Source organism: Clytia hemisphaerica, unplaced genomic scaffold, assembly GCF_902728285.1.
Source record: "Clytia hemisphaerica strain Z4C2 unplaced genomic scaffold, Clytia hemisphaerica genome assembly, whole genome shotgun sequence".
NCBI classification, from domain to species: domain Eukaryota; kingdom Metazoa; phylum Cnidaria; class Hydrozoa; order Leptothecata; family Clytiidae; genus Clytia; species Clytia hemisphaerica.
The window spans coordinates 523,256-540,496 of NW_027103553.1; the positions used below are offsets into that span (position 1 = coordinate 523,256).

Here is a 17,241-nt window from a genome sequence, read left to right on the forward strand (position 1 = left end):
ACGTGACCAATACTCACGACATAGACTACCACTTTGAAATCAATGTCGGTCGTTCAGACTATACGAACTTTGTTCAGTTTAACCGCTTAGGAAAGAGCTAAATTTAAAAATCCGTAACCGGTAAACTATTTTAATCCTCAGGCATTACATAAGAATATTGATTTTTTTTTAATAATCGGTCGAAATACGATACATACCAACTCCCCCGTATCTAAAAAGGAAGCAAGTCAGATTCAAATTAATCAATGTCTCAAAATATGAGCAGTCTGGGTGATACTTTCTTTGCAAGGTTTGTTAGAAGGTACAAACACCAATGACGAAACATTTTCTATAAAGGAGTTGGATAAAATGCTGAGTGCATTTGCACTTGGCTAAGAACAGCACTTGAATTGAAAAATTTAAAATCAAAACGAAAGCAAAATGTCATCTCGTTTCCCTCTAAAGCTGGTTATAATTTTTACGTCACAAAATTTCACACAATAAACATAAACTTAGCATGACCAGCAGGACAAATTTAATGAAAATATTTTCTATCATCAAAAACTGATTTCCATTTGGACTGTTATTTTTCAACAATCAACCTCAAAGGACAACCCCTTTAAAAACCAAAATATGATTAATTCATATGGCTCTGTAACATACACAAACTAACATACGGAATAAAATGAAAAAAACTGCTTTTATTTCTATCCTTCAAAACCAGCAGGGCCAAAACTCTCTTGAAAGGCAGTTTAAAGTCCTGGCGAGAAAGGCCAAGGATATCTACACGCTTTTTTTTATAAGAATACACTTTATAAGAATGTCCATGATGGAAATGGCCAAAAAATTAAGAATAATGCTAAGAATGCCATTGTTAGATAATTTTCAATTATAAATTGTTATTACCCCCAAGTAAGGCTCACTCTTTTCACAAAAATGGCATTTTATGCTTGAGACGTATGTACTGAATGTTAAATCTAGTCTGAATTAGGATCCTAACCTAAGAATGCTCTAAGAATATTTTAGGATGATTCTCCCAAAAAAGTTAAGAATATCCATGATGAAATGGATTTACACCATTCTTATAAAAAAAGCGTGTAGTACATACCGTCATGGATTCACAGGGCAAACGCTAGCAGCCGTCTGAAAGTGAAAAGATTACCCAATAGTTTGGAAAAGTAAAGAATCCATCTAACTCCATCCAAAGAATGTGAAAATACAAATCTTCATATCAACACACAGCGGCAGCCAAATAATTGTGAAACCAAAGCAAGAGAAGAAAGAAAGATAAACCAAGAAAAAACACAAGACATTGGAGAGAAGGGAAAGAGGAAGAAAATTTCTCCCTCAAACATCATATCATCAGAATCATTCAATTGTTGTATGCAAAGTTATTAGCCTCTGACAAACACGATGCATACAATCTCAAATAAAGAAATCTTCCCAAAAATCCTTCCAATCCTTCTCCGATGATTTTCACAAAGAATAAAAAAAACTTTACAAAAAGTATTAGTTTATTATACAGATATTACAACAAAATTCACTCTTTCAGCTGTATGTTCAACACCTTCAAAAGCCTCAAAGGTCCTTTTTCCTGAATAAGCATAACTTTTAACATCAACGAAAACTTGAAGAGATTATCGTAAGGGCTTTTCAAATGAGAGGCACATTTAAATTCTTATCCATCAAATCCTTAATAATAATAATAATGTATCTTAGTGAAAAGAAAGAATGTTATCTTAAGCAAATCAAACAAAAGATCCTTATTACAATATATAATGACTACCAAATAGCAGGGGTTTGATTACGAACGGAAAATTGTACTCTCAGGTACCTAATAAACGCCCCTACCCGCTTGTCCCACAAACAAAAAAAGGCATGTAATATCTAGTACAGAATTACACAGAGTGAAGAAAAGGAATAAATAAAAAAACTTACGTTGTATTTATTGAGGGTGAAGGTGTATTCCTTTCTTTCCTATCCTCGATGTGTAGTGTTTCAAATTCTTGTTCAACATGTGGTAGAACTTGCGCTGATGGTTCTGGCTCCATTTGGCGTCTATGATAGTACATATTAGCTCCACCAACTGAATTACTACGTATTAAAACCGGTGAATTATTACTGTTATTATTTGTATCGTTTGACTGTTGTTGTTGTTGTATTTGTTGATTGCGTTTAGCTTCTTCATCGATTTTCATAAGTGTTGCAGCAGCGTTTTGTTGACCTTGTAACAAACGAGACATCATCGAGTTTTCACCGCCTAAATTGAACGCTAGTGGTCCGTCCGCTGAGAGTGAGCGCGGTGTACGCGAGTTATTTGTGACGTGTGTAGTCGCGATAGTAGCCCGTAATGGTTCACCACGCGAGAAAGAATCTTCGGAAAGACGGCGTGGGTATTTCGGAACTGCCGCTTCTTTACCTGATATCGAATGTCTGAATTTAGGGTAATTTTTATATAGTTCTTTATGGTATTTATTTGCTGCTTGCCGTAGTTCGTTGGCCGAACCTGTTTTAACAGCCGGTGGTGTTGTTGAGCTAGCGCGCTTGGCATCATTACTACTTATTAAGTCTTCCGTTGATTTGCTTGTCCGACTATTAACATCTAATGGAAAATCTAAGTGTCCGTGCGAGGCTCGGGAGCGGTTATAATTTTTCAACATGTCCGATTGTGAATAACGTTGCGGGACAGCTGGAACATTGTCTCTTTCCGGTTCCGTGTATACGAAAGCGGATTTAGGCCGTTCCGTATCATTTGTAGATGTCGCGGTAATAGCAGCTTGTCTATAAGCTGCATAAGCAGCTGCGAAGTCTTGTCCAGCAATTTCGATAGGTAATGAACGTGAATGTTTATGTACGGGAGGTTGCAGTTCGTTTGAGCTGTTATTGTTGGGTTTAGGGCTTACATTTCGCTTTGTGACGTTCCACTTCTTTTCGCCTGTGCTCGTCTCTTCTAATAATGCGCCACCCGAGTTCCTAAAAAAATGCCAAGATGAATTAACATACGAATTCGAATTACTTCAGTTATGGTGTGTATAATAGCCCCTTATTAGTCCATATTGCTTCGGAGATCATATTTCGAATCAATTACATAAAACAATTTTTTTTCAAAGTCAATGAACAACAAAGTCAAGTGTCGCAACTATAGGTAAAACGAGGAGAGCTAGATGAAGCTTTCCTCTTACTTGTGGGATTTTCTACCCAGCTCAAAAAAAGTATTAAAGGCTGATAATCATTATCCTGGTAGAAAAGAGGAGAATAAGAATAGAGAGAAGACATTTCCCACTTACCAACTTTTGAGCTTTGGTCGTTGTGGTTTGGATTGTTCGACAGGCAATTTTGATGACGAAAGATTCTCAAACATAGCGCGTGCTTTGGAAACTTTTTGCACTGATTCCCGCTCAACAGCATCTGTCTCGTCAATCCCGCTTTCTGAACCTGTAGATTTCAGCGGGTCAGCGGATGCGGGTCGCTGTTGAGTGTGAGCCACTTTACTGGTGTTCGATGGGTACACACTAAAGAAGAAAACCAGATGTACTTTTTTAACCGTCATCTCCATAATATGTTTTCTTACTCGATATCTCATGGATATGGGTATTTCAATAATTATCACACACATAATGCTTTCAATTTATTCTTTAACACATTTTGAAAATCGTAAGTTTTTAGACAAAAGCTTTGCAAGAATTAAGATAGAGCGATTCTGAAAGAGATTGACAAATGGATGATGAAACATACGTTGTGCTGGTCCTCGAAGCAGCGGGTACCATTTTGACTGTTACTTTTTGACGATGCGGTTGGCTGAAAAAGGCGAAGAAAAAGGTTACTGTGGTGACTTGATTTTAGAAATAATTGCTTATAGAAATAACGCTGTAGCTCAATATTGTTGGCCGGGGCTGCGTTCTTCATTAAATAGTATACAGATGTCCAATACAGTTTTATTCTAATGTTCGGTCGGTGGTTTAAAAAAGCAGAAAATCAAAGCTAGAAATTGGATCCATGCAAATGCTGGCTAAAACAGGCAAACAGGAAATTCAATCAATGTTTTTTTGCTGATTCACATTGTCCACTTTCCCAGGATGTATAACTTCAGAAAATTCATAAAATCCTTAAAACACTTATTATGTCCAAGATGACTAAATCATCTTCGGTGGAGTTGTTTCAACTCGTAAAACAAGAGTCATAGACAAACATACCACATGGTTTTCTCCTGAAACGAAGAGCATAGCATCTCCACAAAAAGTCAAAATCAGACAAACACAAAACATTTGTTTAAACAATCAATCAATCTCTCTATGCAAAATCTTGTTTCGAAATTCTACCCATCACTACAAAGACTTAACATATAAACAGACAGCCCCTCTGGATTTACAAATGGCTTAAAAACGAACCAACAGAATGCTATCAAATCAAAGTAAATCAAAATTCCATACGAATTTTCTTGATAATCTTTGAAAACAATTTTTTTTTGATTTGACGAATACACATTTATAAATGATAGAGAAGATTAAAATCTTGCCCGAGCCTATCCTCTATCTACATATACTTTTAATAACCATCAGCCTTATATGCTTTAATGTAATCTAAGAATTTGTGATTTAAACACATATTATTTTATCTCTTGAAAATCTATTTCTAGTAGTGTTTGATAATTTGTAATTGGTATGTAATACACGTTTTCTTTTATAAGAACATCCAAAATTTTTGAAGCCTTAGGATGTTCTTAACTTTTTCTGCATTAAGCCTAAAAATGTTCTTAATTTCACCATTTTGTGAGCATTTTTGTCCATTTTCTTAAGAAATTGGGAAATTGGCCATTTTAGAGTCTGTAAAGCCTTAAAATGTTCTTAACGTGTTCTTAACATTTTGGCCATCGAAGCCTTTTATGTTCTTATATAGTTTGTTCTTATTTAAAAAAAAAACGTGTAAGAGCGTACAAGAGGGTATGTTTTCAAAACAATGTCATTACGAGATTGCTCAATATGATACGTGTGTGTTTGTGTCGAGGGTTTCAGTTTTTCTTCTGGTAGACTAAACGAGATTCGTATATATTCATGGTGAGTGACTGACTTAGCTAGATTCATTCCAGTGAATGGATAACCTTATGCAACTCGTCAATTGTTGTCTTGGGCCGAGGAAGAAGAGATTGTTTGTGAATTCTTTCACCGAGCAAAAGAAAAGTATGATTAGATAAAGGTAGAGAATGCTTGACGCTCGTAAAAAGAGATAGTGTGACAGAATAGAAAGAGTTAATACTGACGTTAAGAATACCAGGATAATCACGACGACGGACAAAAATTGTAATAACCTAGTCAAAATACGAAATTTGATTGGTTGAAACTCACTAGTCTATTACACTTTTAATCCGTCGTCGTGATTTTACCACGATTTACTTAACCTCACTAATGCATGTTGTGGACATTATAGTATTAAAATTTTTAAAGGAGAAGAAAGTATATTTGTGGCTCTTTGTTAAAAACACGAAGAGCTAACCGCTTTCATATTATGGCAAGTTTAATAATTGGTCTTTTTCAGGTAACAAGCTATATGAAACGTGAGATAAAGTTTTTCGAACATTAGAATCCCCTATTCATCAAAATCTAAAATCTTTAACTTTCTGTTTTACTGCCTGTTGACCTCTTTCTACACATAGCAATCGAAAATATAATATAAATCGAAATACGTTTTTCAAAGTGACGAAAGGGATTTAATTGAGGCTTAAAAATATGGGGATACAAGATTTAACATTGAAGATGTAAAAAAAATATCAATCTGTACAAAATCGATAACAGAAAAAAACCTTCTTACCTTGCAGTAATCCTGTGTGTAGCTTGTGGCTGTGTGTCTACAGAGCGCTCATTATAAGTGTCAACACTTCGTTCACGAGGTGAAGTAGTTGCAGTAATAGTCGTTGTTGTTGAGTGGTCTCCTCCACCTTTGCTATTATATGTTTTGATAGTGTATTTCGGTTTGGATGTGGCCGCCATATTGTTTTGCGATTCGTTGTTGTTGAAATTTTTCGTTTGTATAGAATTACGTTTGAGTGAATAGTAACTTTGCGATAGATCACTCATCGTCTCCGCCATGCTATCGTAAATGGAAGATGAGGCGGAAGAAGAGGACCTGCTCTGCAAATCACTTGGTACGTTTTTCCATCTGTAAAAACGAAAGTGAAAGTTACAATAGTGCATACAGTTGATACTCTCTAACTCAAATGTCTACTATTCGATATGAAAGTCACCGTCAACAAGAAACTCTCATAAACGACGCTTTACTACCTTATCGGGGAAAATTTTCGTCGGTGAAAATTTTCGTCGGGGAAAAATTCGTCACTTGCTGGTAGTTGGTAAACGCATTAAGGCCGGGGAAAATTTTCGTCACTTGTCCAAAATTTCGTCACTTTTCACCGACGAAGTTTTCCCCGATAAGGTATTAATTTATGCTCCCTTATTCGATGAAAATTCAATTCCCTTTGAAAATCGAATCGGAGAGAGAATTGCTTCGAGTCCAATAATAAGCGGAATTGTATCAGGTTTCTGGGACGCGCGTGCAATTTCTGATGAAATTAAACCAAAATGTTTTAACATAAGAAGTGTGAGAGAATCTTAAGAATTCAGGAACAGAATTCTTACCAAATAAGGGATTAAGAAGGGAAATAATAGGCTTGAAAATAGAAAGCCCAAATTTGCCCAAAAGGAGAATTGAATAGATAACCATTTGAATCAAAACAAGCAACATGCTGAATGGACCTACCTAATGATTAACATCAGATGAAAATAAGAAAAAAGTAACAATAATTGTACAAAAATTCAGAATGGAAAAATAAAGCTTGTGTGTTGAATAATGTAAAATGGTAAAAAGGAATTTTCCCAAATACGAAAATCACTTAAACCATTCAGGCCCAAAAAACCTTTTAAGCTGTTTTTGGCCCAAATTTGCCCAAAAAAAATTTCCTTAAAAACCTGGCTCCGTCACATTTTGGGCATTGCCATTTTGCATCATTGTGCAAAAAATCAGAAAAAAATTATGAGTCAACATTGAGAAAAGCTATATTTTCTTATTTGGTTAAAGGAATTTCCCCAAAATACGAAAATCCGTTTTTTAAGGCGAATAAGAATTTTCCGGGAAAAACCACTTCAGCCATTCTTTAGAGAATCTTGCCCTCCATCTTTGTACAAAAAATCTGAAAAAAGTAATGACAGAATTTTGCACAAAATCCAAAAAACCCTATTTTTAGGTAGTTTTTGGCCCAAATTTGCCCAAATAATTTTTTTCTCAAAATTCGGGCTCCGTCACGTTCTAGGCATTGCCATTTTGCATCATTGTGCAAAAAATCAGAAAAAACTAATGAGCCAATCCTGAGAAAAGCTGGTAACAGACGGACGGACGAACGAACGGACGGACATGGGTTAATTTATAGAACCTCCACCGGGGTACCCGGAGGTAGGTCCAAAAACAGTCGAGACACAACCCCAAATGCTATGGCTCTTCTGAAATAAGTTTTCAGTAAAAGCACTTCACAAAACCTAGTCTGATGTGAATCGAAGACCTCTACAAAACCACCAGGTGGTAAAAGGGGCACGAATCCGTTCGTGGATGCCAGCAGCCTACACAAAACCTTGTCATAAAAGAAAAGAAGAAAATTCAAAGACGCTGGATCAACCTGATACTTCCAAGAAAACATAATTAAAACTTCTTCATAATTAAAAAAGTCTTCGAGCTTTGAAAGTATTAACATTATCATGAGGTGAATACAGTCGCTCTCATATTGTTTTCTGACCAGCCACCAGAACCGTTGGAAAACCAACGGATCCGGCGAGACTCGAACTCACAACCATGTCATTCGCGGGCATTTGCTCTACCATTGAGCTACGGGTCCATGTGGAACCCGATGACTCAATTGCCACTGGGTAGAGCTGGAAGTGAATTCTTGTCTACTGACTGGTCAGAGACGATGAATTGGGAGAAATCCATCTCCACATTGCTAGTGTGTTGGAATCCACCAACTACTACACTAACGGAAGGTTTGGGCATGCGACCATAGATATTAATCATGAATATTGCCCTTATCTATTACAATGAGGTGAATACAGTCGCTCTCATATTGTTTTCTGACCAGCCACCAGAACCGTTGGAAAACCAACGGATCCGGCGAGACTCGAACTCACAACCATGCCATTCGCGGGCATTTGCTCTACCATTGAGCTACGGGTCCATGTGGAACCCGATGACCAATTGCCACTGGGTAGAGCTGGAAGTGAATTCTTGTCTACTGACTGGTCAGAGAATTAACATTATCCCAAACACTTTTTGAAATGATTCTCCGAATTTAAAAGCTCGAAGCCGTCTCACTAAGCCAAGAAGCTACAGCCCAATTATTACCATAAAATCTTCCAATCAAAACGACAAGCGAACAAATATTTTCGTACTTTTGGTAGTAGTTAGAAACGAAAGAGATAACAGAGCTAGAAAGAAAACACAAGGTAGTAGGTATAAGCCTTTTTTAACGCTCTTTTTCTTTCACCTTACTTACACTCTAATGATGACGAATTATGTAAACGCGTCACGAATTTTCTTTCACATCAAAAGATACAGATTTTTTGAACTCTTTGTAGAAAAATGGATACCGAAAAAAATAACCTCCTTCTTGCGATGAAATCCAGGAAGCGGTTTTATGAGGTTTTATTTTTTTCTCTTGCCTTGAGTACCGTATGTTTTTATGACTCTTAGAAGTATTCATTTGATTGATTAGGTATTATTGACAGGACAATGAAAATCAGAAATGAGCTTGAGCGACAATAAATGCAAAATATATGTATTTTTGGTTAACTTTGTCAAAGGTCAAAAGCATAAAACGAAGTTCACAGTAAATATCAACAGCTTCAGTACACCAAAGATACTAACAGAAACTTCAAAAGAAAACTTTTCCAAGAAAGCCTTCGAAAATCTCCTAGAAACTAACCAAAGAAAGGATACCAAGATCAATCCCATTCCAATCGCAATGTTTCCCCGTAAATCCATTACGATTAACAATGATTCAGACTTTTAAACGAAAATAAAAGGGTCACTGTAGACGAAATGAAATATAACTTTTAAAGAATTTGAATAATTTTTAAAGTTCCCCACATGATATAAAACCAAATATTCACTTTGTATAATGACGTCATTATCAACCCCTTATCAAAATGTTAATTTATTAATTTATAAGTTATTCTTGGATGTTGGTGAATACCATTTACAACATCATAAAATTCTTGAATTTCATTAAAACAAAATTCTCAGAAGAAGACTATGCTCGATGATTTTAAAAGCAAGAATTAGAATATTCAAAAATTTTCAAGCCTTCGGACGTTCTTCACTTTTTGGGTTTCAAGCCTAAAAATGTTCTTAACATGTTCTTATCTTCACCATTGTGAGTATTTTAGTTCATTTTCCTAAGAAATCGCGTGTTTTAGAGTCCTCAAAGCCTTAAAATGTCCTTATAGCTTGTTCAAAGTATTTTGGTCCTCAAAGGCTTAAAATGTTCTTAGCTTCTTCATAGTATTTTGGTCATCGAAGCCTTATCGTCGCATCAAAATAAGAAAGCCTTAAGTCCATTTTTGTAGTTTTGAGAAAATCAAGTTTAAAGGTTTGAAATGGCTGCCATTTTGGACCATGTTGGGCTAGCTAGCTGCTTTTTTGATATGAATATAAATGAAGAAAGATCTTTCAAGTTCTAAAGTATCAACATTGTCACTTATACCATTGCGGAGATATGAATGCTTCTTCATAGCATGTTTTTCGAGAATGGACTTAAACCTTTTTTTCTATGTAAATTTCCTTGATTAAAACTGAAAATTTGAAAAATTTCCAGTGAAAAAGTGTCTTAACTCCAAAATGGACTTAAGACTTTCTTGCTTTAAACTTTCTTAACTTTTTTGAACTCTTTAACTAAAACCTTAATCTAAAAGGTCCTAAAGTCCAACTAAGATGACAATGGACTTAAGACTTTCTTAACTTGGGAAAATTTCAAAAATAAAAATTCTTATTTTTCAAAAAACTTAAAATTAGGCCACTTTAGGTTGGTTTTTGATGGATTTAAGCCAAAAATTCGATAAAAAATGGGGTGTTAAGCATCGGTATGGTCATAACTCAATTTTTGAAAAAATGGACTTAAGGCTTTCTTATTTTGATGCGACGTTATGTTCTTATATGGTTTGTTCTCATAAAAAGCATATATTTTTTATTATTTATTTATTAATTGTCTTTCAGGCTCTTCCATATTTTACAATGGCTATTCGTCCTATGTAAAAATAATCATATTTAAATAAAAAGATAATTATATTCTATGAAAAAAAATATGCTGTAGAAACAAAACACACAAAAAAAACAAAAAAACTCAAGAATACTGACAAAGCTAACAAAATTGCAGATTGTAAAACCGTAAAACTGTAGAAACAAAACACAAAACAAAACTCAAGGATACTGACAGAGCTCGCAAAATTGCAGAAAAAGAAAACAGAAAGTATAGCTTGAATATAGCCTTTCATTTGTATGACTAATATTACCAAAGTAACAAAGTAAGCTAAAAACTTAATTGAAGCAGAAAAACGAATGACTGGAAGCATTTTATGATGCTCAGAGTGAGCTTGAGAAAATGGCAGCAGGCAAAACTAAAGAGTTCCAAGACACAGCTCTTATGGAACACGTTCTTTTTATAAGAACAAACTATATAAGAACATAAGGCTTTGATGGCCAAAAGGTTAAGAGTTAGTCAAGTTAAGAACATTTTCAGCCTTAAAATTCAAAAAGTTAAGAACATCCCAAGGCTGCAAAATTTGTGGATGTTCTTATATAAAAAAAAGTGTATAATCTTTATCAAACAATTTGTTGGTTTAACAACTAGACTATCGATTGATAACCGTTGATGACCAAAACATTCCAAATGACGAAACAATATACTATAGATAGCATTTGGTTTGTAAATCGTCTCTCAAGTGAAAAATGAGGTTTGATAAAAATGCCAATAACTCAGAATTCAACCAGCTATTCATGATGATATGCACCACTACAATGTCTTCTGACATTACATCACGGACCCAAAACTTCACTTTCAACCAATCAGCTGTTGGGTCCGTGGAAGACATTGCAATGGCGCATATCAGCTATATAGTAAAATTACTAAAAAGTCAAACTTGACACAGTAACAAACAGAAAAACCTGAATACTCGTACAAGAGGACTTTAAAGGTCCATTATTTTTCATCAAAACCTACTCCATCAATACACATATAGCAAATAACATATGCGGAGATGACCAGTTCAAAAGAGATACTACACAATGTTTGTTTAAACAAAAATACCGTCGAAAGAAACGAGAGAGAGAGAGAGAGTTAGGAACAAGGTATGTAAAATATGCTACATCAATGCTCTCTGATTGAGCCTTTGTATTGACATTTCTTTCTGTCAAGGGTCAAATTTCAACCCAATCGTCCAAACCCCCTTTTCGTTAAACACTTGCTTATAAAGTTAGTAGTATCACTTGTTTGGAAAATCATACCAAACATTTAACTTAAAATGAAAAAATTGAATCTATTAAGAACTCAAGTTAAGGCCTAATTACACTATCATAATTCAGGGATTCATATATTTTTAGAAATGAGATTTCAAAAATTGCGAAAGTTGAAAGAACGAAATTCACATCTTGAAGCCCGGTTATATAAACACGACCTTAAAAGATAGAGTGTTGATAGATTCGTTTCGTGCTACTAAAAAACAACATCTCACAGATCTCGGTGAGAAGTGACAGATCAGAGTCAAGTTCTACTTCGGTTTACACGAGCATTGACCTAGATATCGTTAATTTCATTAGTAGATCAAAATCTAACATCAAATATTAAATGGGTTGGACTATACGTGATAATTTCTGTAGAAAACGTTTTTTTTTTCGAAAATATTTCAAGTATTTTTGACAGACACTTCAAATGAAGTAAGAAAAATGCCTGTTTTGAGAAAAAAACGTCTACATGCAGGTAATACGAGATGGAATCAATTTGAACTATTCCACAAGGAATGTACTACAAATATTCAGCCGTTTACCTGCACCTTACCAGATTATTTCAAAACACCCTCGAACTACTCTCTGTCGCCATCATTTAATGACCCCATTTTTTTCAGTACCAGATTTGAAAGACTTCCACCCTACCTGTATGACTTTAGCATACTCTCAAAATAATTCTCAAATCCTGAACTATATAAAATCATCATACTTCGATGGCCAAAATATTAAGAACAAAAACATTTTAAGACTTTGAGACACCCGATTTCGGAAATTGACAAAAATACTCAAAACATGGTGAGAATAAGAACATGTTCAGAACATCTTTAGGTTAACACTTTTAGAACATCCGAAGGCTTAAAAAATTTTGAATGTTTTTTAGAAAAAAACGTATACTTAGAAAGAACCTCAAATCTCCAGATCATGACTGGAATGCCATACTGTACGCTTCTGAATCAGCCTTGATCTATTTGTCTATTAAGAGTATATTTAAAACTTTCTACAAGCAGTCTGCAAAGTCAAATTTTCAATTTTATCAACAGAAAAACGAACTAATCTAATTATTCAAACAACTAACTTTACCAGACTCTTCGAGAATTCCTTAAATTTGAGACAAACATTGAATATGTTTCATGATAAAGATTGAATTTTGAGATTTTTAAGATACTTTTTAGATCTTGTTTCAAGCGGAAATTCGTATATTTGGGAGCTGAGAGCGTTTGAACTAAAGAACTTTCACTTTCGAGTGGTCTTTTAACAGTATTGAACCATTGTAAGTATCAACAATATGCTAAAATTGATATAAATGTTCTGTTAAAGTGAATTTTAGACTATGGCAAGGTTAAACCAAATAGAATAAAGTCAACTCTCTCTAATTCGAATTTCTCTGTGATTCGAGCTAAATCATTGGTCACTTTAGATGGAAAGTCGCATGCAAAAATCGTTATTTCAATTCTTCTCTAATTCGAACAAAATCTAAATCTTTAGAGGTCCCAGATAGGGCAAAAAGAACATGAAAAATACCCTGTCTATAAGGCAAAGAGAACTTTAATACCAAAACGGAGTCTTGAAAAACCAATGCAAAAACAATATTCAATATGTGAAATGGTAAGAATTCGACTGTTACAAAAAAAAAATAAAACAAAACTAACTAAAAATAACACTTTCAAAGCAATGCAAGAAAAAAAAAACTCATACAAGGGCTAACAAAACAGTCAGTACTACGACGGGCTTTTTAAAACAAAAAAATTTGAGAAGGAGCATTTTTTCTATTTTCGAACAGGATATAATCCTAAACGCAACAAACCTTTTGCTAACAAAAATAACAAGAGTTGTAAACAGCTTTTTATAAGAATCAAAATGTAAGTCGATTCGTGAAAAATGCTTATAAGAAACTCATTTATACCCAAAATTGGAAATAGGAAAGTCTCCAATTCGGTACAAATATAAACGAATAAGCTCTTGAATTTAAAAATATTGTTAATCTTTGTGCAAGGTAGAGATATATAACAGCTCACTATAAATACCTTACTTCATTTCTACAAACTTATGAAGGTATCAAACCATGAGAAAGACTTTTCTTACTAAAAGAAAAAAACAGTCAAAATCTAAATACTGTAAACCAATAAAAAGCAATAAAAATGTTGAAATTCAAGAAAGGGTTATAATGCTTGCTCCCCTACCCCTACAGACTTACTTTTTAACACCGTGTCATCATTACGTAAGCATTCATATGAAATTATTGAAAACCATCCAAATATGGTCAAAAACAACTTTGAAAATCAACATTTCCTAGTTCTTCTATATCGTGCAAATTCGTTGAACAAATAACAGAAAATTTTTGTAAAAAGTGTGAAAATAATTGTACGTGCTAGATAGTAGTTGGGATATTTAATAAGTTACATATATAACATGGTCACAAAATATAAATTCTAGTTAGTGTTTGATTGCTACAGTGAAGATTCTTTAACGCGAAACTCTATACACGTTTTTTTTTTATAAGGAACCTTAACTTTGCTCTGAGCCTGGAGTTCCTTATTTTTACAGAGAATTTCAGCCTCAAAGTTCCTTATCGAGTTCCTTATTTACATAGCTGGTAAGTTTGGATAACCATATCTCTTACTGTTCCTTAAAACTTGTTTTTTTATTCTCAGCCTGAGCAGTTCCCAAAAAATTCCTTATTTTTTGGACCATTTTCAGCCTCGAGTTCCTTATAAACGTGTTCCTTATATAAAAAAAACGTGTAACCCAAATGTTTCCTCAACGGAACAAGTTTTCTCGTCTCTTCATTTAACAATGTCTTACAACAAACATTACTCTATAACTCGAAACTTCGAGAATAAAGTTGTGTTCTTCGTGCGTGCTCGAGTTGTGGAGACTCGACGATATCATTCTTTATCATTTTAAGGTGATGGAGATCATTATCAAGAAAGAAAAACTCCAGCGCGATCCAAATATTGGAAGCAGTGACTTTCACGGGGGAAAGGAAGATTGACTGTTTATATGAGAGAAAAATCAAAACCATCAAGAGCTGATAACTGCTTGTTCGGTGCAAAATTTTTACTCGTAGAAGATTTCACGAAACTTAATAATTTTTCCCGTTTTAAAGATTAAATACATCATTTTCTTCACATTGTGCCGTAGGCGTTTTTACTCAAATGAGAAAACGACGTGCCAGACAATGTATACGATGGCTCTTTTATGTATCATCTAAGCTTAAAGAAACACTGAATGTTTGATTTGATGAAACAGTTGACACACCAGGGCCATCGTAAGGATGCATCATGTTGTATTTAGCATGTGTCATCTTCCTTCTTGTTCTTAATGAAAGCTTATCAGTTCCTTCAGCAATAATATCAACAGCAAAGCAAAACAAATGTGCCTCTAGACTCTTAAACTGAATGAGTAATCTCGCGTTATGACTGTTTTGATGTCACCGATATTTTGATATTATGTACAGTTGACTCTCTCTAATTCGAGCTCAAATAGAGAATCTTATTTGTTCGAATTACAGAGAGATTCAAATTCGAGAAAGTATTTTTAAAAGGCTTCTCCTTGACGAGGACTGGGAATTATTTTAAATAGAGAAAGATTCGAATAATGGAAGTTTGAACAAGCAAGAGTTTTCTGTAATTCATTTAGCACCAGGGGGTGGTACACTTTTGGTTGAATTCTGAGGAGCTTGAGGTATTTACTGTAATGAAAACTGGCCTACACACGAATACTTTTCACCAAGAAGTGACTTTTGTAAAAGGTCAAGAGCAGAACGCTACTCTTGAAACTAGCCTGGAAATCACTTATCTACTAGACTGGATGACACACCTTACATCGAGAACCAACAGAACCAAGAGAAAGTTCCAATCTAATAATCTTCAATGCTACTGCCCTGTATCATACTACAGTTTCTAAATACATTTGAATATTTCTTTGCGTTTAGAATATGCTCCGGTGTCAAAAGATGTGACCAAATCACAAAGGAATTCGAGACAAAATAGTTAAAAACCCAAAATATACGGAAAGCTTAAAAAATCTAAATCTTCCATACAAAAATTGAGGAATTGGCTTTTCTAATGGTTTCATTTTTATAAACAGCCATTGCATGACGACCATTTTAAATGGTAAAAGAATTTAGGGTATTAACAAGTATGAAAACGGTATTTTAGCCATTATTTCTTTCGACATTGCAATGCTATAAGTAGCACTTAATCGTGCATCAAATTATGATAACATTTAGAAATTCCTTTTTTAAAAAGAAAAAAATATGGCACTTCATTTCTAAGACCAAAATAAGTATTTTGAATTGGCTTTTCAAATCATATAGCTAGCCATGTACAGCCAACAAGTAGCTATTGGACTTTGAATTATTTAGGCAAATAAATAAGTGCTTATAAAGTCTTTCATCGAGCAGTCTTAATGCTTTGCTCAAATCTACAAAACTCAACCATCTTAGAGATGGGAGAGAGCTACGAGCTAATCATACAGACCATACAAAAGAGCTATTACAAAGAATCAAACGTTCATGAGCCATTCCATTTTATATCCATACAGGGGAGTGGACGAACATTTCCAGATGGTAATCTGAGGAAAATGTCCAGGGGTTGTTTTACATTTTTCAAAGGGGTTAAAAAGTTATTTTAAAATCTTCAGGGGTAAAAGACTAATTATATTTCGTCTACCCTCGTTTAAAGGTATGAAACGAATTTTTCCAAGGGTAGCCATTTTCCAGGGAGTATCCCCATATTTTCCCTGATTATTCTTTGACTTGAAAAGGTTCGCCCACCCCCTGTATGGTTTTTTAATGGAACAGCCCAATGTAATGTAGACATCATGACTGATATATTGTCTTGACATACCTAGCGATATTCAAGTGTAACTGATCGTCAATATTTCGAACCATTTGAATAGCGTTAGCTCTTGATGTACACTGCACTCCATTTACAGAGAGGATTTCATCACCAACACATAATTCACCTTCGATAGCTTTATTCTCTTCTGTAACCTGAAAAAGAAAATGAAGAAGAAGACATGAAATTGGTGAAAACGAAGAAAAATAGCCTTTTCATAAATTATTTTGAGTGTAACGACTGGCTTGTTTTGAAACCATAACCAAGGTGATTATATCCCTTGAGACTTCAACTTCAAGTACTACTTTTTAAATAAAGTGAATTTCTTATAAACTCCTCTGAGAATCAATTACTATAGCAGTATTTTGAAAACGAGGTAAGCGTTGCTCGTGACGTAATTTATGAAAAGGTATAAATTCGTGAAAAAATTGGATTACCCAGTCAACACCAGTAATTGCATTAATTACGGAAATAAACGTCCCTCTCAGTAAGTTGACACACGCTTAATACCTCAAGTCAGCAATAGCCCCGTTCAGATGTTGCGCAAATATCATTACAACACGACGAACACAGAAATACTGAACGCCTTTTGAGCCAATTTATATTTATATTACTATGTTCAAGCCATATAGTAGTTTCAGAGCCAACAAGCAACATGCTGAATGGACCTACCTGATGATGAAGGTTAGATAGCAATGCGAAAAAAAAAATTAAAAAATCAGTCAAAAAATATTATAGCGTTTAGCGAAAATGCATAACGCAATAAATTCATCATTGATTGTTGATGGGGGGAGAGGGAAGGGTTGTAGGGGAAAAATAAATAGAAAGTTCTGGTCGCAAAAATCAGTTTTATTGACAATTGAATCATGCTTATTGATGGTGAGCA

General features: G+C 34.5%; 1 protein-coding gene across 2 annotated transcripts in view; it reads right to left on the minus strand.

Moving 5' to 3' along the window:
- The window catches only part of LOC136800358 (putative leucine-rich repeat-containing protein DDB_G0290503), a 58,423-nt gene that overhangs the window by 9,089 nt on the left and 32,093 nt on the right, over positions 1–17,241 (minus strand). The window contains exons 2-6 of one of the 2 annotated variants that reach the window (XM_067056991.1): positions 16,365–16,510; positions 5,785–6,132; positions 3,715–3,777; positions 3,267–3,491; positions 1,918–2,952 (exon numbers count right to left, since the gene is read on the minus strand). In XM_067056991.1, coding sequence (XP_066913092.1) covers positions 1,918–2,952; positions 3,267–3,491; positions 3,715–3,777; positions 5,785–6,132; positions 16,365–16,510 — 1,817 coding nt within the window. Of the gene's footprint in view, positions 1–1,917; positions 2,953–3,266; positions 3,492–3,714; positions 3,778–4,172; positions 4,421–5,784; positions 6,133–16,364; positions 16,511–17,241 lie in introns of those variants that run through there. The other variant, XM_067056992.1, reaches the window with a different exon arrangement.